This window comes from Temnothorax nylanderi, unplaced genomic scaffold (assembly GCF_030848795.1).
Source record: "Temnothorax nylanderi isolate EJ_2023f unplaced genomic scaffold, tnyl_v1.0 TNYL_tig0261_pilon, whole genome shotgun sequence".
Classification (NCBI taxonomy): Eukaryota; Metazoa; Arthropoda; class Insecta; order Hymenoptera; family Formicidae; genus Temnothorax; species Temnothorax nylanderi.
In genome coordinates, this window is record NW_027249323.1 from 179153 (window position 1) to 202855 (window position 23703).

The 23703-nt window shown below is 34.1% G+C and overlaps 1 protein-coding gene and 1 long non-coding RNA gene across 2 annotated transcripts; one reads left to right on the top strand and one right to left on the bottom strand.

Moving 5' to 3' along the window:
- Nucleotides 1-2622: 2622 nt before the first annotated feature.
- Nucleotides 2623-4602, bottom strand: LOC139780070 (E3 SUMO-protein ligase ZBED1-like). Its single transcript, XM_071718585.1, has 2 exons — nucleotides 4344-4602; nucleotides 2623-4181 (listed from the first exon to the last, which is right to left on the bottom strand). The coding sequence occupies exons 1-2, from the start codon at nucleotides 4600-4602 to the stop codon at nucleotides 2623-2625; spliced, it is 1818 nt and encodes a 605-aa protein (XP_071574686.1).
- Nucleotides 4603-17559: 12957 nt separating this feature from the next.
- Nucleotides 17560-19643, top strand: LOC139780072 (uncharacterized). Its single transcript, XR_011720103.1, has 2 exons — nucleotides 17560-19228; nucleotides 19416-19643. It is a non-coding gene; the product is annotated as an uncharacterized lncRNA (long non-coding RNA).
- Nucleotides 19644-23703: the final 4060 nt, after the last annotated feature.

The following is a 23703-nucleotide window of genomic DNA, read 5'->3' on the forward strand; positions in this document are numbered from 1 at the left end:
GAATACCGCTCGCCTCAGAACTTCTTGATACCTCGACACAGTAACACATTAAATTTTCGATACCACCAATACCGCATCTCTTCGTAGTCGTTCCTCACCAATACCTTGATTGCCGAGTCCTTTTTACAAGGCTGTACCAGCCAACCGCGCTCGCGAATCGAAACCCGATCGCGGAGTGCACAAATGCCATATGACAAAATTTGGAATATCAGAAAATTCTTAATAAAAGAGAAAAAATGCAATAAAATGCAATAATTATATAATAATAAATTTAATTTTTTATAAATTCTAAAGTCTGTCAGCAACTTTTCGGAAATATTACAAATGCAATGTTGTATGTGAAACATTCAAAAATATAACGCGTGCAATGCAAACGTAATAATAGTTTTATCATGTATCAGAAATGTTTCTAAACCATTACATCTGCAATATTTCTCCCGCAATATTGTAGAAATTCACTGCCTGCAATTCAATTTTTCATTACCTACGCAATCTTTCAGAAATTTTTCACAAATATTTTAAATGCAATGTTGCGTTTGATATGTTATAGAAATATTATTCGTGCAATGCAAACGTAATATTACTTTTATAATGTTTCAGAAATATATCTGAAATATTGCATCTGCTACATTTTTTTGCAATATTACAGAAACTTACAAATATTGTAAACAACTTTCTGAAAGATTTCAGAAATATTGTTAATGCAATATTATAAAAAACATGATGCAGGTACATTTCTGAAATATTTCCGATGCATAGTTACAAATGAAATGTTAACGAAATATTTCTGCACCATTTCCGAATATTTCAATATTTCAGCAACATAACATGCCGAGTGGGTATTGTTGCTGGCATGTTGCCGACAACATAGTATGTGTTGCTAGCAGAATTGTAGCAACTGAGTCTGCATTTGTCGGCAAGTTGATGCCTTCACGAGACAACAATTTTGTATAGCAACTTGCCAGCAACTTGTTGGCAACTTATGCTGCGGTCTAAAATCGTCTGATTCAAAATTCGAGCTGTTGCTGTCATGTTGCTGTAATAATTCATAGGATCACACAATGCTGTCATATTGTTATAGCAACGCGAAATAAATTTGATGCTGCTCCCTTGCCGACAAATTGCTGGCAATACATGTATCCAATGTTGTCTGCGTGTTGCTTTAAATATTAAATTACTCGAAATCAATTGAAGCAAATGTACGGCAAGTTGCCATCATTATAAGGAATCACAGGTTTGCGCGATTTTGCTCAGACACGCTTTGCTATCTGGGCAAGATCCGACTATAAATATCGATAGTTATTTAAGATTTTAACACATGGAAAGTTTCTTAATAATATGAAATTCATATTATGAATGTGTTAACAGTAGTCTATAATAAACAAATACGAGGTGTGATCAAAAAGTTCGTGGAAAAATTTTTTTCTGCCGACGTGGCAACACTGTAGGCTTCTATGGTGGTTTGGCGTCTAAGGGGAAGCCTTACGAGTCATCAGTGCAAATTTGGTCACAATCGAGTGCATACGTATTTTTCTGTGCCAGTATTTGTAAACGCAGTTTTTTTGCGCGGTCGAAATGGAGCAACCCAAGGAACATATCGCAATCAAAATGACGTCATTTTAACGTCACATTGACCAAATAATTCACATCATTTTTTGGTTAATATAATGTCAAAATTACGTAATTTTTTAATTGCAATGTAGTTTCTTGGGGAGATGTTTTATCCGAACAAAGAACCAACATTCTCGTGAAATTCGCTAAAAGCATTCGCCTGATTTAGCCCCTTGCGACTTTTTTTGTTCCCTAAAGTTAAAACGATTATGCGGGATGAACATTTTGAGGATGTGAAGAGCATTAAAACATCTCGCTCCATTTCAACTAGAGATGGGCGATGTTGGAGGAATAATCGATTATTCTCATAATCGATTATTGAGAAAAATAATCGGAAAATAATCGATTTTTTTGAACTGGTTATTTAAAAAATGGCACATAAATGGTTTTTATTGTTTTTCGATTTGTTTAATTGTTTATTTTGAGCATTTCACATTTATGTAAAATATATATAATATTATTAAGAAAAATTTCAAAAATTATTATTTATTGGCTAACTGAAACTGAAATAACTAGATTTTATGCCGATAACGTGTTATTTTTTTCTTGACTTATTTATAGTCGTGAAAGGGGCCCGTACAGATATCTGTAATATAAATCAAAACATATTTAGTAAACAGTTTAAATAAACAAACACATAATTGAATAAAGCATACTGTACCTGAGCATCTCCAATTCTCCAAATAAACAAAAATAAAATGGAAAGAAATTAGGATAGGAATCAGGACAAATAAAAATTCATACAATCATACATTCCCATCACGTTTAGTAACGAATCGTTACTAACGATGTACAACTTGTACAATGTACAAGTACAACAGGATACAGAAAATGTTTACACTGTTGACTGTACGTTAATAGAACGTTTACAAATTTATGAGAATACAATAAAGCTAACTAAAGTATTTAGCACAGCCAAAAACAAAACTAGATATAAACATACAAGGCATACAATTACAAGCCTTGTACTTTGTACTACAAGGGAAATTGAGGCGTGAGTTGCAAGCGTAGCTATGCGAGCCCCCAGTCTTTTTCGGATAATGACCCTAGGAATAGCAGCATATTGAGTCGCTTACCCGACAATCTGTTGCGCCGTTCTGTTTTCAATTCCCCAGCCTTCGAAAACAAACGCTCTGATGAAACTGAGGTCGCGATGACATTTAAGTATTTTACTGCTAAAACGTGCAGTTTTGGAAACGCGTTTTTCACGTTTTGCCAATATTCAATTGGATTTTCTTGTCTCGAGATAACGGACTGGTTGAGGTACTGACGCAATTCGAGGTGAAGTTCTGAAGAATCGCTGTTTGACTGCATATCATTGGCGACCAAATTGTCGTGAAAGTCCCATACGCTTATTGAGTGAGTAAAGCTTTCTGAAGGTTTCGGGTTCGGCGCAACGCTTATCGCGGGATGAGAGCTAGTCGATTTCATCTCTTCATTTATGTTTGCAATAGCGTTTGATGCCGTCAACGCAGATCGAAAATGAATTTTTTTTAAACGTGGATCAAGAATTGTTGATATTGCCAATAATTCGCACATTTCGATTTCTTTAAACTTATCCTCAACTTTAGCTATGATTTTCGATTTCATATTTTGTCCGATTTTCGTCACGGGTTTGCAGTTGTTCAATGCAATCTCCATGCATCGAATTATTGGGATAGCCATACTGCCTGTCGGATATGTTTCGCCGCTGATTTCGGTAATTACATTTTCAATCGGTCGTAAAAGTAGTACGCAATCTTCGAGAACTTGGATTTGCTCCCGCGTTAACATTTCTGGGGCAGTCGGGCATTTCATTAGAACCGGATAAATATATTCGCGGAGATCAAGGAATCTTTCGATCATATAAAATGACGAATTCCAACGCGTAGGTACATCTTGCTTCATCTTTAAAGCCGTGCCCTCTGTCTTCCCGTTACAAATTTGGAGCCGTTTCAATTCATCGGCCGCAACAACGCTCCTTTTTGTTATCGTCACTATGCTTTTTACGCGAGTAAAGATACTCTCGACTTCCGGTAGACGTCTCATGACGCTTGGTACTACGTGGGATAGGGTGTGCGCGAAACACAGTATGTGCTTCGAAGCACCAAATGTGTCGATAGCTGCCTTTTTAATATTCGCGCCATTATCGGTAACCATCGCCGTAACATTGGACGTTTTTATACCAAATGATTCGAGACAATCTCGTAAATTTCGCGATATATAATCCGCGGTGTGACGCTCGTTCAGTGGTAATACGGCCAAACAACCGTTCTTTATCTCGAGCTCTGTCGTCAAGTAATGATCGGTGATCCCAAGGTAACTTTGATTGCTTGTATCTGTCCATATGTCGCATGTCAACGTGTGAGTAGTAGCGGCGGTTATATTATCTCGAAACGCGTTCTTCATCTGGTGGTACCTTAACTCTATTTCTTTTGTGATGGTTTTCCGACTAGGAATGTTGTAGAGCGGGGACGTAGTCTTCATGAGCGCTCTGAATCCTCTGTTTTCCACGATCGATAGAGGACAGTTGTCGGCGGCGATCATGAAAAGAATCGCGTTGGTTATCTTAGCAGCAGATAAACCCCCATCTACAACATACAATTATTATAAGTAAAAATAAGTAGAAAATAGATGAATGTAATCATTGCAATCTAAATACAATGTGTAAAGAAAAAGGCAGAGTATATTCATTTTTGAACATGAGCGCACAGATTATAAATGTATCTGATCATATATACAAATAACCTTACCTTGAAATGAGCTTATTCTCCAGAACACTTTGTCGATCTTCTGGGATTTAATTGATTTCGCCGGCGTCTGGAGACGTTGGACTTTTGGTGGTGGGTCATCAAAACATCTTCTGAAGCTGAAGAGAATGAAGCTGTTTGGCTCGTACGTTTCCTTGTTGACGGTAATGAGGGTACATGCATCCAATGAGAGCGCCTTTGGTGCTGCATCAAATTGGTTGTGTTGCCTCTGTTCATAATAGGTTTCATACAAATGTTGCATCGTGCCGATATACTATCTATCTTTGTATAGTACTGCCATACTTCGCTCTTTGCAGCTTTGCCTGTATCTTTTGCAGATTTCCTGTGAGGATTCAATAAGAAATACGTAAATAAAAATATTGTGGCAAATCAAATCTCACATCTAACGATCTAACTGGTATAACTTACTGAGCGTAAGCGTTTACTCTGTCTCTCGTCACTGTTTGTTGTGAATCGTCTGACTGGATACGTGGGTTTTGATCTTGATTTTGAGATTCACCAGTATTAAGTTGGTTAGTAGTTTTATTTGTGCCTAATTCAGGACAATCAGGACTAGAATAAGACAATAACAATTACTTTTGTACAATATATCATATAAATAAAGCTCATTTAAAATAAAATAAAAATAGATCGGTCATAATACTCATAATTTAATAACTCGATTAACATACTGAGATTTTCCGAGATCATAAAACGAACAAGATGATTGTAGAGATTCGGCTCGTTCGGTGTTTGCATATGACGAACTTGATGACGCTATAGAATCCATCTCCAATATCTAATTCCGAAATATTCCGAATCTTTGCAGTTGCGGATGTCGATTAGCTTGTCAAGTGACAGGTTACCACTGTTACCAGGTTAGGATTTGCTTAAATTCATATGTCGTCATTTATTTGTATTGTACAAGGAAATTCTTATTATTCTTAATTATTATATTTGTAAAATTCTTATTTCTTACCTTTCGAGAGTTTCGAGTATCACACATTGACATTGACAGTATTGACACGTATGAGTATATGAGTATGACAATAATGACAACAGACAATATTATAAAATTTATATGCGAAAGCCAAAAAGAACGACAAAAAGAAATTACATGACTTCACTTGTTCACGTGCTCTGCAATGTAAATTTACCCGCGGAAATCGCGGGATAGATAAGATAGACTGCGTTCACTGCGTCTACGTGACCGCAACCGGCCAATCAGGCGGTTGGACCTCGGGCCAATCCGGTGAATCCGGCCAATGACAATAATCGACATAGCCCGATGCAGCAGGCTAAAATAATCGATTAATCGGTTCACAAATAATCGAATAAAAATAATCGATTATGACAAAAATATAATCGATTTTCGTTAAAATCGATTATAATCGCCCATCTCTAATAAGGACCGGAGAACGTCCTTAAGGGGATCCTAAAGCCGTCTGTAATACCTACACTCGTACTTTAACAATATTTGCTTCGTATAAAAATTCTACAACTTGATGTTACAAAATGAGGGTGCAGGTCCATTCAGTAGACATCAAGAAATATCATACCGTTTGTAGAATTAGGCTGAGACTCCAAACAAAAAAGTTAAACGAAAAGTACGATTTAGAAAGACCTTTACGTTCACGTAATCGTACTTTTTGTTTAACTTTTTTGTTTGGAGTCTCAGCCTAATTCTACAAACGGTATGATATTCCTTGATGTCTACTGAATGGACCTGCACCCTCATTTTGTAACATCAAGTTGTAGAATTTTTATACAAAGCAAATATTGTTAAAGTACGAGTGTAGGTATTACAGACGGCTTTAGGATCCCCTTAAGATACGCCAAAGCTTGTGCGTTAGGGCCAAAGCACATAACATGGCGTAGCGATATACGACGGTCGTAGTCCTCGACCCGACAAATCAGGATACGCCAAAGCTTGTGCGTTACTTACGTCCACGACTACGACTGTCATATGTGCTTTGGCCCTAACTGTGTCGTGACAAACGCCAGATCTACTATCGCCGTCGATAAACATGCGCTCGACCTGCCACTGGTATCGACACGAGCGCCTTATGTCATATTTTCACGAGTATTTATTAGTCAAATATCACTAAAACCTTATATCAAATTGTGGCTTATTAATCGCAAAACATGATAAACATGCTTTTCGAAGATGAATTACTTAAAACTTCTGACTAGTTTAATAAAAGTCCGCGAGTGGTCACAGATATGATCAGGGTCACAAGTAGGTGCGTTTACCTTAAATTATCTTCTTCGTAAAAAATTCCTGATGTACGTAATAACCAGTGATCGGCAAAAATTCTGTTTTTAGAAATGATATCGGCGATTATTTTCAATTAATCAAAAATAAAATATTTGAATGTTTTTAATTTTAATTAACAAAAAATTGGTAATTAATAAAATACTAAGCTCTAAATGTAAAATAATTATTAATTGATTAGAATAATCATACTTTGTATGAGAAATTAAAAAATAATCATAAATATATTGCTCATGATTTAAAAAATTGCCAATTATATTAAAATAGACTGTCGGTTTTTTAAAAAATTACTCGTTCAGAAAAAAATATTTCTCATTTTTTGAAAAATTAGTAGCTTTTAAAAAGTATATTATTTGTTCCTTAAACAGTTAGTAATTGTTAAGAAATATATTACTAATTTTTTAGAAAATTAGCATTTATTGATTTGTAAAGTATCCGTTTTTAGGAATATATCAGTTGCAGGAGAAAGGAAACGATGAAGTTAACTATACTATACAATTTTTTCGTACTGAAAATTTACATTCAAATCCGCATTTAAATTTTTTATTTGCTGTAATTTTTCGTGCACAATTATTTTTTTAGTTGTCTAAATAATAATGGTATCCTTAGAACAATTTTCCGCTTTATCATTAACGTGTGAAATAAGTGTATCGCCTTCGCCTTCGGCTCGGGCGGAAAACTTCACACTCGTCTGAAAAACGCTACTTTCGCCCCTTCGTGCACAATATACTATTATTTAATTGTTAATTTTTTGAAAAATTAGAAAATATTTAATTACTAATTTTTTGGAAAATTAAAAATTATTTCTTTTCCATTATTATTTTTTAGAAATAGAGAAAAAAAAAACAATTTTTGTAGAAATAATCTTTTTTTGAAATTGTTTACATATTGCTTGATAAATAAAAATAAATTAAAAATTCTTTTTTTTTTCTTAGTACTTAATACTGTATTTTTGCTTATTAATGATTGCTTTGATATTTAAAAAATAAATAATAAAATTTTTTTGCCGATCACTGATAATATAACACAGTTCTTTTTATACAAATTACGAAAATAAATCATACCCAATTCCAAGTAGTTCTTAAATGTAATAAGGCTGAGGAGCATTTCACCTTGTACGTTGACCGTTGGAAAAATCATGATTCTTTCTCTTTCGAATTTTAGCGCAGTTAAGCCCTTATGAAAAAGTAGTACTGGTTTTAATACTGGAAAAAGTATTGGTGAAAGTACTGGAGACATAAGTACTCAAAGTACTATTAAATTCGACCATACTGACTTTGTCAGTACTCCTTCCCAGTAATCATCCAATACTCATTCAGTACTCCCTTCAGTGTACTTCCTCTAGTACTCCCTCCAATACTTTCTCCAGTACTCCCCCCAGTACTCCCTCCAGTACTCTTTTAGTACTTATCGAATACTCGTGGGATACTAACGTGTAGTACAGGCGCAGTACTTGCGCAATACTATATATCCAAGTAGAACAAAAAGTCAAGATGATATCAAAATAACGTCATATTCATAGTTCAGTGTGTCAATTTAGTATTTTATTAATTTAGTATTTCCAAGATACGTTACGAAAAAGTAGTACTAGCAATCAGTACTCAGTACTGAGTGATTAGTACTCGTAGTATTGACAGTATTAGTATGTTAATACTCATGAATATTGCAGAATGGTCAGTACTGTGCCTATTAGTTCTTACAGTACTGGCAGTACTATCATGATAGTACTCCGAATATTAATCTGATAAAGTACTGACCACTTCAATACTTTGAAGTACTAATGAGTATTATTGCTTGTAGTACTGCCAGTACTGTAAGCACTGACAGACACAGTACTGACCATTCTGCAGTATTCATGAGTATTAACATACTAATACTCTCAATACTACGAGTACTGATCACTCAGTACTGAGTACTGGTTGCTAGTACTACTTTTTCGTAAGGGAGGGCTGCGCACAATGAAAGGAATAGGGAACAGGGAACAGAGAATAGGGAACAGTTCAATATTAATATATGAATTTTATTAACATATGTGATTTATTAACACAGAATAGACGAACAGAGGAATAGTGCTAAGAAACAGTAATGAAATTTTATTCTACATTTTATATGCCATGTACCTACACAATGCATATATTAATATTAAGCTGTTCCTCTATTCCCTGTTTCATGTTCCCTATTTCTTTCCTTGTGTGCAGCCCTTAAGGGGATCCTATAGTGAAGGCCGAACTTCCTCGATGTCGATAATGTCAACATTTTTAATCCTGTTTTCTATGTTATATATCTATATCTGTCCTTGTTCGATTGCTGCGCCATCTCTCGCTACACGCAATACTGCTTATCCTATCAACCTGAATGTGCTTTTGCTTAATAAAACTTTATTAGAGAAAATCTTTTTTTCTAGGCGTTGAATCTTAGTTCTATTTACACAATATTGTTCCTACATGTTGTCCCTACCCCGCCTGGGTGTCATTATATGTATATATATAAACTGCAGTATTTTTGTTATTGTCGTCAGGTGACAGCTGTATGTGCCCAAATTAGTAAAATTTTTAATTTTTTTTCGTTCCCGATATGAAATCGTATGTCGCGGGGTAGATTTTTGTGCGTACTTTAATTCTGTAAAAGAATTTTGCAATTCTGTAAAGCCAATTCAAAGATTTCTTGTAATAAAAAAATGTCGGTAACTACTGCCACTATAGGATCCCCTTAAGGTGATGTTGGAGCCGTCTGTTTTACCGGCATTTGTTGCTGTGACGTAGCGTCGTATTAACTTGACAGAATTAAAAATCCTTTTCCAGAATTGCAGTACATACATTAATAATTCGGGGTAACTCCGATTTTATATAGAAAAGGAGAAAAAATTACGGAAATACAGATTTCCTTATCTACTTTTATCCTAATATGGCGTCTTGAGCTGTCAGCTCGTCACAAGATGTATTTCATATAAGAGATATATCATTGGTACGAACGCGAAAATAAGTCACCCCGAATTGCATAACAATAAAAACATCGATAAACCCCCCAAATCAAGATTTGAAAGCGTAATATTTGGAAAAATAAAGTCGACCTTGAAATAGTGCTTTAACCTTGACCCAAGGTCAAACAAAGGTCATCCTCAAATGACCCTCACAACACTAAACAACTCTTGTCTAGCAAATTTTCTTCTTAAACTTACGACTTTTGAAATTTGAGTGAATTAATTAAAATAAACTATATTGTATATTGTTACACATATAACAATACAGCTATTTCTTACATGATAATATTGAGGCAAACTTTGGTATATTTAAGCGAGACATAAGGAGCACAACCATTTCAATTACCAACTTTGTTTGTTAGTAACTTTTTCATTATTATTCTGGAACATGATCTTTACAACACATCCATATATATATATATATATATATATATATATATGGGGCATTCTTTCTCAAAATAGCCACCCCTCTGCACATTTTATTTTTGAAGATAAAATGCTTTGCGAGATCTCAAAATTTCCGTCGAAAACTCAATTTTTGGATGCCGTATGCCGATTTTTATTTACATTCAAGGGTGGGGCAGTATGACCAAAATATCGCTCAAACCACCCTAAAAAATAGGAAAGTATGCAAATAACATCTAAAATCTTAGCAGTTTCTATCAAATTCGATGCAACTTTGAAACAAAATGGTTTATGACATCCAATTAAATAGTTTCCAGACGTTACCCCCCATTATAATCAAAATCCACCCTTCAAAACCACCCCTGAATCATCATTTCGACAAATTGACAATTATTCTAAAACAAATAGAGTAAAAAAATTTAAATAGAGTTCACGGGCCGTGAAATTCTTTCAGAATATATTTCAATCAAATTCACTTCCATAAGGATCATAACCAATCAATAAAAATCATCCCCTACACATCATTTAGACAACTGGGCAATTATTCACAGGCAATTAAATATAAAACTTTTTTATTAAGTCTACAGGCCATAGAATTCTATCAGAATGTATTTTGATCAAATTCACACCCATGATGATCAAAATCAGCCCTTAAAAATCATCCCCTAAAAATCATATCAACAACTTTGGAATTCTTTTTAGACAATAAGTCATGTTATATTTTTTTTACTAAGATTCAGACATTCTGGAATTCTTGCAGAATATATGCCGAATAAATTCACCTCCAAGCCAATGAAATACAACCCTAATGAATCAACCCTTAACGCTATTATGCTGGAAAATTTGTAATTATTCTTATACTACTTAACTACAAATTGTATTTATGGTAACTAAAGGCCATAAAATTCTATCAGAATATTTTGATCCAATTCAACCTTATGATGATCGTAACAAACCCTCAAAAATCATCCCCTAATCAACATTTCTAAAACCTCCCTTAGGAAAATTTACTTAAAAAAACTTAAAATAAACTAGAAAGTTTACCAAAGAAATTACTATTGATAAACTATTGATAAACTAGAAGTGATTTCGAACCAAACTTTAAGTATTTCTATAATATACTTTAAATGTTACTTTAAGTTAACTCATGCAATTACTATTAATCACCCCAAAAAAAATATTCTGTCATTTAGTGGCTCCCGCTTGATTTTAGAGGATTTTCCTCTGAAATACGGTCTCAAGAAGATATTTTAAAATCTAGAGGAATATCCTCTAACCATGAGACACTAGACTTAAGATTGCAGTCCTTTTAATACTAGAGGACACTGATTTCCGATATTCACCCGGAATACAAAAAAATTATTTATTTCGAAATTTTATTACTATTTTATAACTAAATTTGTTTCTTAAGATGCAGTCTATGATTATAAATATTTTCTCGTATTTGAAAAACACACTTACCTTGGTGGGATTCGAACTCGGGACCTCTGGATCGTGAGCCAACTGCCTTACGTGGTAGACTACTTCTTAATTTGATGTAAGTGTTATATATAGTCTACATATGTCATAACCAGCGCAAATATATAATTTTTCAAAAATCATCTTAAGAAACAAATTCAGTTTAAAAAGAGTAATAAAATTTTGAATTGGATATATGGTATAATATTTCTTAATGTCTCGTGTGGTGCAAGTGTGGTGAAAAAGGGAACTTGTCTTTTTAAGTATACTGTTGAAACAACACGCATAAGTTAAAATCAGCTTTAAGTATTACCTTTATAAAAAGTAAAGTTAAAGTATATTTTCACAACACCTACACGGAAAGTTCGACTTTCCATGCCTGTAGAGAGGGGCAAAAGCGGTCAATTTCACGCCAAGGCGGCATAGCGGGCGGAAAGTAACCACTTTCCTCCCTAGGGCGGAAAGTGACCACTTTCCACCCGCTAAACAGGGAGGAAAGTGGTCACTTTTCTCCCTAGGGAGGAAAGTGGTTACTTTCCGCCCGCTATGCCGCCTTGGCGTGAAATTGACCGCTCTCGCCTCTCTCTAGGCATGGAAGTCGAACTTTCCGTAAAGGTATTGTGAAAAATATCGTGTGCACCTCGGGACAAAAGCTTTTTCAGACTCGTGTGATTTGCCGCCCTCGCCTTCGGCTCGGGCGGCAAACTTCACACTCGTCTAAAAAACGCTACTTTCGCCCCTTGGTGCACAATATACTATTATAAGTATTACGTTTGTTAAAAGTAAATTTAAAGTATATTTGCGACTTGCTTATAAAGTTTTTATTGAGGTTAATAACTTAAAGAAAACTTTACGTTCGGCTGTCAGTATACTATTAGTCTACTATTATACTATTAGTATACTATTATTACGGCTAGTATACTTTATAATACTTTAAAATACTTTAAGTAACTTTAAAGACCTTTAAGTAAATTTTCCTAAGGGCTGACAGATATTCTTGTACCATGTGACTTAGAATTATATTTATAGTGACCACAGGCAATACATATCTGTGAGAATATATTCCGATCCAATTCACTCTTGTGACGATCGTAAAGAACCCAAAAAATCATTCCCTAATCATTATTTCGACAACTTGACAATTATTATTTAAAAAATTAGAATTAAAAATTTTTTATTGAGTCTACAGACCACAGAATACCCCCAGATTGTATTCCGAGCAATCACCATACGGAATCGAAATGAAATTTCACACGCATATTTTGTTGATTCCCATAATTTCAGGGTAAATTTTAAGAGAAAATTCTCTCCGTGCATGGTACCTCTGTCTGCCTTACAAAAAAATCTATAAAAATTCCCAAATTTTCTGCGCAACTTCGGACCGGTCTTAAAATTTTTCTAATACTCCCCAGAATATTCCTTATAAATTAAAAAAAAAATAGAAAATGGGGTTTTTAAGATATTCAAATTTTTTGTGTTTTTTACTCTATTTGTTTAACAATATTATTATAAAAATTTTGAGTAATTTTTTTAAAAAACATGATTGAAATAGCGTTATTTTATGTTGAATGAATTTTTTTCTTAGACGTTGTCTAATAGGCGAAAAAATTCATTGAAAATCTTGCAGTCCTCATTTTGCGCAGGCTCTATTTCGGAAACGCTACATTTATTATAGAAACGCTCTTACATGGGTATAGTACTCGTAAAGACCTGCTAAAAAACGAGCCGCCATCAAAAATAAAAAGGTCGGGGTTTGACCCTTCGCGAATTGGCGTGGAATGCCCCATATATATATATATATATATATATATATATATATATATTTGGAAAATTATTATGTTATTGCAAATGAAAAATTCATGTAATATAAATATTAAATTAATATTAAATAAATGTTAAATATAAATGTTTTTTAAAATTATTATTGCAAATAAATAATTAATGTAAAATAAATATTAAATTAATGTCAAATAAACGTTAAATTAATGTTTTCTGAATTATTATTGCAAATAAATAATTAATGTAAAGTAAATAAATATTAAATTAATGTCGAACAAATGTTAAATAGATGTCTTTTTAAATCATTATTGCAAAAAAAATTTATGTAACATAAATATTAAATTAATGTGAAATAGATGTTAAATAAATGTTTTTCTCCAATTATCAGTGTAATCATCCATTATGATAAAAGTTCCATCATGGTATAACCAGAGAGAAACCTCTCTCTGAGAGGTTTCTCTCTGGTATAACTAATGAACATTGTACAAACATTGTGCGTGCTGAGGGCTCGGAATAAATTTTAATTCATAATTCTCAAGTAAACAAATGCAGTTGGCTTCAAAATATAAAAAACGCATACATTTTCTTTGCTGAAAAAGTGTAATAAGATTTAATATTAATTTCTATAATATTACAAAACATAAATAATTTCCACAAAAGACAATAAAATTCCAATAAAAGGACATTACCAATGTAAGAAAAAACATATGCCAATTAGTATATAAAATAATACAAATTTGTATATTATTAATTTCTACAAAAAGTAGTGAAATCCTAACAAAAAGTTTTTACAAAAGAAAAAAAATACGCCAAGTACATAACAAACCAAAGTATATATGTAGATTTTGGACAAAATAGATGTCTAAAATTAACTTCGTTCAAAAATAGACGTAAGATCAATGCAATTAACCAAGTACATAATATATAGTATCAATGTTATAATCTAAATTACAATTTTTAGTACTGCTATCTATATATTAAGTAAAAAGTACTCAGCTCTCTCATTTACACTTTGTTGTATTAATTCGTTGGTTCTCTGCATGTACCTATATTAATAATAAACGCTGAAATATCCAGGTGAGAAGTTAAGGAAAAACTTAACATCGAGACTCAAAAACTTGGCGTGCCCAAATAAATAAATTGACCTTCACTATAAATGTTAAGAATGCTATTAGTTTTTATAAACATTATTGAATATGTATGTCTATACTATGGTTCTAGGAAGAAATCTCCCCGGAAAAAATCTCTTCATTCAAAAATCCCTCCGGAAAAATCCTACACTATTAGGACAATGAAAAAAATTTGTAATTAGGATATGAATTAAATCTATTGTTGCATTCTGTGCAACATGTAACAGCATATTATAATTTATATTATAATATTTAGTGAGTTATTAGAGTTCTATATCTTAGTTTTAATGTTAAATTTAACATTTTTCTTTGTGCTGCTCTTTTCATTCAAAGAATTAGCATACATAAATTTATTATACATATATTGTATATTTATTTATCATAAGTTTGAATGTATTTCAATATGCCCAGGGCACGCCAAGTTTTTGAGTCTCGATATTAAGTTTTTCCTTAACTTCTCACCTGGATATTTCAGCGTTTATTTTTAATATACATGCAGAGAACCAACGAATTAATACAACAAAGTGTAAATGAGAGAGCTAAGTACTTTTTACTTAATATATAGATAGCAGTACTAAGAATTGTAATTCAGATTATAACATTGATACTATATATTATGTACTTGGTTAATTGCATTGATCTTACGTCTATTTTTGAACAAAGTTAATTTTAGACATCTATTTTTTCCAAAATCTACATATGGAGGGGTAAAAACCACAGTGGTGTAAGTCAAATTTTTAAAAATATTTTTTTGTGTGCATAGATGCAATTTATATATTGTATAGATTGCATCTATGCACGCGAGAAAAAATTTTAAAAAATTTGACTTACACCACTATGACTTTTACCCCTCCATATATACTTTGGTTTGTTATGTACTTGGCGTATTTTTTTTCTTTTGTAAAGACTTTTTGTTAGGATTTATAACTTTGTAATAAAGCATTTCTAGCCAAATTTCACATAACATTTTTTTCTTATTTTTACTTGTAGAATATGTTCCCGCAGTTTGTCGGGTAAAACCCGAGACACTCTGTATATAAATATGTATATATAAAATATACACATCTATATGTATGTAGATTTATTGTGTATCCCCGTAGGGTTTACAAGGCGTTTTTTTTTTTATGAGGAACGTACCCAAACCTCTTACAAATCACTCCCTTACACGCCCTGGCCATATGCGACCTTACAATTCATTCTATTTCCCTCTCCCTCCCCCCTCTTCCTTCATCCCTCTGTTTATCTTCTTCTGCTTCCTCCGGTTCCGCGTACCTTCGCCTTCCTCCTTCCTGTCTCAACTGTTCCCTGTCCTCGTCCGTTTCCCTCAGCCACCTCTCCGCTTCCCTCCTATCCACCACTGCTCTCCTTTCCCTCCGTCTCTCACCCTCCTCACGCTCACCACACCCCTCTATTTTATTCTACCTTCTCTCCTCCTTTCTTCCCCTGAACTTCGTCCTCGTCCGTTTCTCCTCCATCCTTCTCGTGATCTCCTTCTCCACACGACCTTACAATTCCTTTCCCCTCCTTTGCGACCTTACATTTCATTTCACCTCCCTTCGTCTTCCATCCGTCCATCTCCTTCCGCCTCCCTTACTTCAACCACCTCTTTGCTACCCTTCTTTCTGCCAATGCTCTTCCCCTTTCCTTCCGTCTCTCTCCCTCCTCTCGTTCGCCGCCTTCACTCCTTATTCCACCTTCTCTCTGAAAATAAACTGTGTTATAACATCATCTTCCCTTGCGACCTTATATTTCATTTCCCCTCCCTTTGTCTTCCATCCGGCCGTCTCCTTCCGCCTCCCTTGCTTCAGCCACCTCTTTACTTCCTTCCTTTCTGCCACTGCTCTTTCCTTTTCCTTCCGTCTCTTTCCATCCTCTCGCTCGCCGCCTTCCCTCCTTATTCCACCTTCACTCTCTTTTACCTCCGCCTTTACCTTTAACTCTTCCAAACAGACTCTCCTCCATCCTTTCCGTAATCTCGTCCTCCTCCGTCCCCTTCTAACTCCTCCATTTCTCCTCTCTCCTCGCTTACCTCTTTCACCTCCGCCTTTACCTTTAACCCTTCCGAACAGACTCTCCTCCGTCCCCTTCAAACTCCTACATTTCTCCTCTCTCCTCTTCTTTCTCCTTTCCTGCTCCTCTCTCTCTCTTACCCTCCTCGTATCCACCAATTTATCCTCGTCCATCTTCACCCTTAATCTACTCCCTTCCTCGTCGCTTTCTCTCCTTCTCCTTCTATCACCTGTCTATATGGCCGGCCCCTTCGATCGTTCGATCCATCGACCCGTCTCGATGACTCCCTACTCCGTTTCGCACCTGCCGCGCCACCATCGACAATCCCTCTGTCTCGCGACAGGTCGATCGATCGCTCGATCGAAACTCCATGCTGCCAACTCGCTCAGCTTCCTCATCGTGTAACCTGGCCCCTTTATCTTCCTGCTTCTCATCCTAACCTCTCAAGCGTTCCCTTACTTTCTCTCATCACTACTCTTCAACCACGCTATCCTCGACTTTTCCTCCACTTTCACGGCTTCCTCCGAACCTCCTTAACAAGCTCCGCCACCCTACTTCATCTTCCCTTACTCTTTACCTTCTCTCAAAACCCTTTTCTTACTCCTCTCCACTCCGGGCCAACTCGTCCACTACGTCTCCCCCTTATACACATCTATATAATATATGAAGGGTACAGGGGGAAACGATCAATGAGTAAGTTCAAGAAAAATTTTAAGTTTTAAGACATTACATATCTTAGGAAGCTATTGAAAAAAGTAAAGGAAAGTCCCCTATTATGAGACACCACATCTTGTGTGATTATCGGAAGTCTATGGACAGAATTGAAAAATGTAGTAGGTCATTTTGAAGGGAATTTAATAAGCTTTATGATGCTGAAATGTAAAATCTAATTTAAATATTAATTTTTCTGAAAATTAGAAAATGTAAAAAAATGAGCTTCATGCAAAATCGAAACCAGTGTGCGCCCAGCATGAGCATGCGATCACCATCAGCACACTTTTATAAGTTTGTATGAACCTTCCCTTAACTTTAACATAGTATTTTCTCTCTTTTTATTACTGTACAATAACCTTCATACTCTAGCAATGATCGTCACCCTGAATATCTCATATTACCCCAGATAGCCAAATCTGTTCGAACAAATAATGCCAAATACTTGCTACAAATTTTGGTTTCAGAAATGGTACAAATTTGCATCAAAATTTGTTTTATCAAATGTTGTCGACAAACTGCTAGCAAATACGTATCAAAACATGCGTACACAATTGACGCCAAATTGATACCAAATATCGAGCAAAGCTTAGTAGTACCTGATAACAAATTGGCACCAAATTGCTGTTAAAGTTTGTTGACTAAACCTAACGCCAAATTGATGCCAAATATTGAGCAAATTTTGGTAACAAAACTTAAGAACAAATTGACGCCAAATACCAAGCGATGTTTAGGGCGTTTCATTCAGATGGCGCGACACGTGAGTCGCCACTTTCAACGCGCCCCCACCTCCTTCCTCGCTCTTGTTCAGTGTCATGGCCGCTCTTGCTGCGTTTCTTCGGACGAGACGAGTACGTTTTCCTTCTTTCGTAACTGATTGAGCTAAGCGGCACGTATTCTGGAGACCAACCGAGCGAGATTCGACTTCCCAAGGAGAGCTCACCGCCAGGAAAAGGAGAGCTTGAGGGAGGATTGAGGCGAGGAGTCCGGTCCAGCGAGCAGGGCCCTTCCGATATTCTCATTTGGGACGCCATATTGGAAGATCGACATTGATCGTGGTAGTACAAGGGGCTCTGCAAGGTTAATTCTCGTCTTAAGATCTGGAATTGCTCTCATTCTTGTGGCTCTGGTTTATATTCTAGCCCTAGAATTGATCTCGTAGACAAAAGCAGAGGCCCCCCTCTCTTTTCTTTTCTTTTTTTTCTTTTCTTTTCTTACTTTGATTTCAATCAGTAATCCAGACTCCTTAATTCCGCCCTGTAAGATCTGGTTAATTCTCGTCTTGAGATCTTGGAATTGCTCTCATTCTTGTGGGTCTGGTTTATATTCTAGCCCTAATGTAATTTTAATATATGCATTACAATTTTACACTGTCAAATAATAAATAATATCGTTTGAGATAATAATAACAACAGTATAGATAATAGTAACAATTTTATTACTTGACTTATTTCATTCTATTTTTGACAACTCGTATATACATTAATTGTGGCTAAGGTCTATACTATGTCATAGTGTAGATCTTAGCTACATTTCTGGCAAGTCAGTCCAAAGTATGCGGCTTTGTTCTCTATCCTTTTTATTTGTAGCAATTTTATTTCTTTTTATTTTTTAATTATTTTTTATGTATTATCTCTTATGTATCAGGTTTCTGAAGAAGACTAAGTATATAAAGTCGAAACGTAAAACGTTAATTGTATTTAAAATTTGTTTAATTAAACGAGATTTTGTTTTTAAATTTAAATTGATGACCTTTTTATAACTCGAGAAAATCAGCCAGCCTTCCATCCTATAAGTTTATTTTGTACTGTTAGTTTAATTAATTTAGTTATATTTTTTTCCATTAACATTCCATTTGTTATAGTGATTGTGCAGTAGAAAATCTGAAAAAATAAATGTTTTTAAAAAGTAAAGATAGTATATATTTTGAAATCTATGTATTTTATGTAAACATAACATTTAAATTTATTTGCAGTTTATTTTAGAACATGCCAAAAAACACCGTTTCATAAGCTTTCTAAGAAAGTTAAAAGGCAGAAAGTGAATGTTGAAGTTGTAGAAGAACTCAATTCAACAGATTCTTTAATTGAATTCGATCAGTCGCATATTCAGCAAGCACATGCTTCCGTTAAAAGCCAAAGTTCCGTAATACCAGATTTTCTTCATAATCAAAAAGAATCTGAACTTTCTCATTATTCTTAACTTTTTCATCATTCTGAACTTCCTCACCATTCTGAATTTTCTAATAATTCTGATCATTTTGAGTACTCTGAACACTTTGATTTCGAAAATAACGATAATTATAGAGATATATTTAACATTAACAGACACACCGGCAACAATAACGAGGCTCATTCAGATGACAACGATGATAATTCTGAAAACTGCGAGAATAGTGATGAGAATAAAAAATATTCGAAATGTTTCGTGAAAACAAGAGTTATAAAGAAGAGTTATAAGAGTATAAAGAGTTATACTCTTATAGTCTTAAAGAAGAGTTATAAGAGTATAAAGAATATGTAATATTATGTAATAAAATGTTTCATTCTACTTGCCGTTTGAATCTGATTAAGGCAAAATTGTAATATTAGTTTGAAATAGAAACAATTTAAAACAATTTAAAATACAAGGGAAATGCTTTAGTTTTATAACTATCATATTCTTGCAATATTAAAAATTTTACATATTCTTTCTTTGATTAAAATATTTCTCAAAATAATCTTGGAACTGTTGATGAAATATCGTGTATTTTTTTATCTGTAAAAGTTTAAAGTTTTGTTTGAATAGTTTAAAAGTTTTGTTTGAACGGTTTAAAAGTTTTGTTTGAACAGTTTTTTTCTGCTGTATATTAATTTCTATTACATCAAACACTACAAAATTCACTTCGGTTGCTTGCACCTAAATGATGTATATTATTCTTTTGTTATTTCTTTCTGACAACAGTACTGCATTATTACATCGTAATCGACGAACTATGCACATTGTGAACATTTGTTTATTTCAATTTTGCATTCTTGCAAATAATAAATCGTGTTTCAAGTTTGAACTAGTTGTTTAAATATGCACGGTAGTTATTATTGTATGATTAAAGAAAGGAAAGTTAGTAGTATTAGGCTTATAAGAATATTGTTTTAGATGCATTTTCATAGAAATTATACTCGTGTTTTCAGTAAGATTCTATAAATCCTTCTTATACCGGCCAATGCATTATCTGCGCACGGAGTATGTGTTCCAGGCATTATATAAGATTCTCGAGTGTTTACAAATATTGTATGTGCTGTTGACGAAGTTAAATGTTTGCATATGTCAGTAAATTCACATTGTATAACATTTACTGTAATTAATATATAATTAATTATTTTATTGCCACCGTTAGATTTTATAAATGTCTTATAATGTTTTATAAATATAAAGATTTCTTTTAACATATGTATAAAATAATTTATTGTAAATCAATAAAAAATTATCTGCTTTTTATAATTTAATGCTTTTAATTTTCCCTAAAAAAATATATTTTAGTATTTATTAATGGCTACGTAACAAGGCTTGCTGCAATTTGGCGTCAAGCTGTGTCATCAAGATTTGCTCTGTATTTGGTGCCAATTTGCTGTTAAGTATTGTTCTCAAATCTTGTTTGATATTTGATATCAATTTGGCGTCGGGTTTTGTCAACAAACTTTGATAGCAACCCTTACGGAAAGAAACTACAGCGGATTACAGAAAATTATATTACAGGAACTACATAAAAGTATTACACAAAATTACAGACTGAAGTATTGTAATATACTGTAATATTTTCGTACTATACGCTCGGATTACAGGAAAATATTACAGGATTACAGGACTACAAGATTGCAGTCCTCTTAATACTAGAGGACACTGATTTCCGATATTCACCCGGCATAAAAAAAAATTATTTTTTTCTTAGTTTTATTACTTTTTTATAACTAAATTTGTTTCTTAAGATGCAGTCTATGATTATAAATATTTTCTTGTATTTGAAAAACACACTTACCTTGGTGGGATTCGAACTCGGGACCTCGGGACCTCTGGATCGTGAGCCAACTGCCTTACGTGGTAGACTACTTCCTAATTTGATGTAAGTGTTATATATAGTCTACATATGTCATAACCAGCACAAATATATAATTTTTCAAAAATCATCTTAAGAAACAAATTCAGTTTAAAAAGAGTAATAAAATTTTAAATTAGATATATGATATAATATTTCTTAAAGTCGGGTGAATGTCAGAAACCAGTGCCGGCTCATTATGAAATTACTTATAAAATATGAAATTAAAAAATAATAAAATGTGGTTAAAAAGTGATACATTAAATCTAATAAATTTCAAACAATATTTATAGAAATAATTTATATATATACAGCTGCATTGAAGTAAAAGTATACTATATATGGAGGTGGAGGGGTAAAAACCACAGTGGTGTAACTCAAATTTTTAAAAATATTTTCTCGTGTGCATAGATGCAATCTGTACAATATATAAATTGCATCTATGCACACGAGAAAATATTTTTAAAAATTTGACTTACACCACTGTGGTTTTTACCCCTCCATATATAATAAGACTCGCTATTTCAAATTTTATGGATTACTGGTAGCATTACGTTTAATACACATGTGTAGTAGTGTATTACACATTTTGTAGATTACATGTGTAGTCTACTACACAAGTCACTTACCACACGTGTAGTATATTACACATATAATGGATTACACGTGTAGTCTACTACACAAGTCACTTACCACACGTGTAGTATATTACATATATAGTGGATTACACGTGTAGTGGATTTCACCCTTCATGATTAGACGTGTATTCCATATTACAGGGATTTCACGCACTAAGTAATTACAGCGTGTAATAACTACAGATTATTGTGTTCCTTTCTGTGATAACTACAGGTGGTCCTGTAGTAACTACACAAGTGTACTATTTACTGGCTGTAGTTTCTTTCCGTAAGGGAATTTGTCAACAATTTGCTGTTAGATTGCTGGCAAGCTTTGCTCGGTATTTGGTGTCAATTTGGCGTCAAGTTCTTTTGTCAAGGTTTGCTCGCAATTTGGCACAAATTTGCTGTCGAGCTTTTGTTGGCAAGCCTTGTTCACAATATGGCGCAAATTTGCCGTTAAACTTTTGCTGTCCTGTTTTGCTCGATATTTGGCGTCAATTTGGTGTCAAGTCATGTACACAAGCTTTGCTAGCAAAACACAAGCGTATTGCAGACACAGATCGCACCGAATTTGTCGACAAGTTTTGCGCGTATTTGGTGTCAAATTGGTTACAATTTGCTGACAAATTGTTTACTGGGTACGGACCCCACGCATTGCGGTTTTGCGATCACCAAATCTATCCTATACAATTAAGCAACTCAACATATCCTGTATTTTCCTATTAATACGACCTTACTCTATCGCTGCATACAGAACTCATTGTCAAATATTTATTTATTATAGAGGACAGTCCCCTATTATGAGACAGGATCCTAATATGAGATATGTTAAGCTAAAAGGCCCTATATAGGCCCCATCTGTTGATCCCACCATGAAAAAACTCCGCCATCTCATATTAGGATCCTATCTCATAATAGGGGACTTTCCTCTATAATAAACAAGGTTCAAAGTCTCACCTTCATGGAACTTGACAACACATCCAAATTCACAATTTCGATATTTGTAACGAGTGCATGCACGATCAAACAATGAATTTTCTACTAAATAGGTTTTACACCAAGGGCAAAATGTTTATGGTGGAACCAACAAATAGAACCTATTTGTTTAGCAGAAACCCCGCTATCGCATATTAGGAGCTTATCTCATAATAAAGGACTTTCCTCTACTGGCAATGAATATCGGAATGTAGTATAGTGTTACTTACAATTAGTGTTACATTGTACGTTGGACTCTGATGGTTCTTCCCCACAAGCGCGTGGATTATGATCGTTTTTCCCCCAGCACGGTACATCTCTCGGTCTTATTTCCAATAAATTGTAACTATTCTTAATTAAAACAGATAAGAATTATGAAAGTTCTTTAAAAATGTTATAAGATTGCATGATCAGATCAATTTCGACAAAAAGTGGACTTTGATAGTTTCTCTCCTGTACCCTTCGTACGTATAACATATATTAATTTATGTTATATATATATATATATATATATATATATATATATATATATATAAACTAAATGTATGAGCAGAGTTTTTATCTCCTTGGCATTATGGCATTAACGCTGGGACGAGTTTGACAGTTTTCATGCCATACCAATATATGGAGCAAATCAATAAGAGTTCTTTTACTGGTATTACCAAGAGAACTATCGTCTTTCGATGTATACTCTTTTGACAAAACCCGCAAGAAAGGCAATATTTTCAATCGTATAGACGTGCAGTTTTACAATCTCAATTTCGCAATCGATCACAAATGACAGCGTTAGTGGTTTCGTAGAAGAAACGTTGACAGCGCGTGCAGTTACACATGGCAATCAATGTTAAACGGAATTTTCTATGAGAGAATAAACAACGTGATCTATATCTCTCATGAGTCGAATGTGAATTTCATTCGCACAAAGTAGCATCGGCGATCGGGGAAAAG

What these genes read in the sequence shown, in the direction of transcription:
- LOC139780070 (XM_071718585.1), bottom strand. Translation starts at nt 4,602, where the DNA reads ATGCAACATTTGTATGAAACCTATTATGAACAGAGGCAACACAACCAA. An exon ending in GAGAATAAGCTCATTTCAAG is followed by an intron (nt 4,182 to 4,343) that starts GTAAGGTTATTT and finishes TGTATGTTGTAG; the next exon opens with ATGGGGGTTTATCTGCTGCT.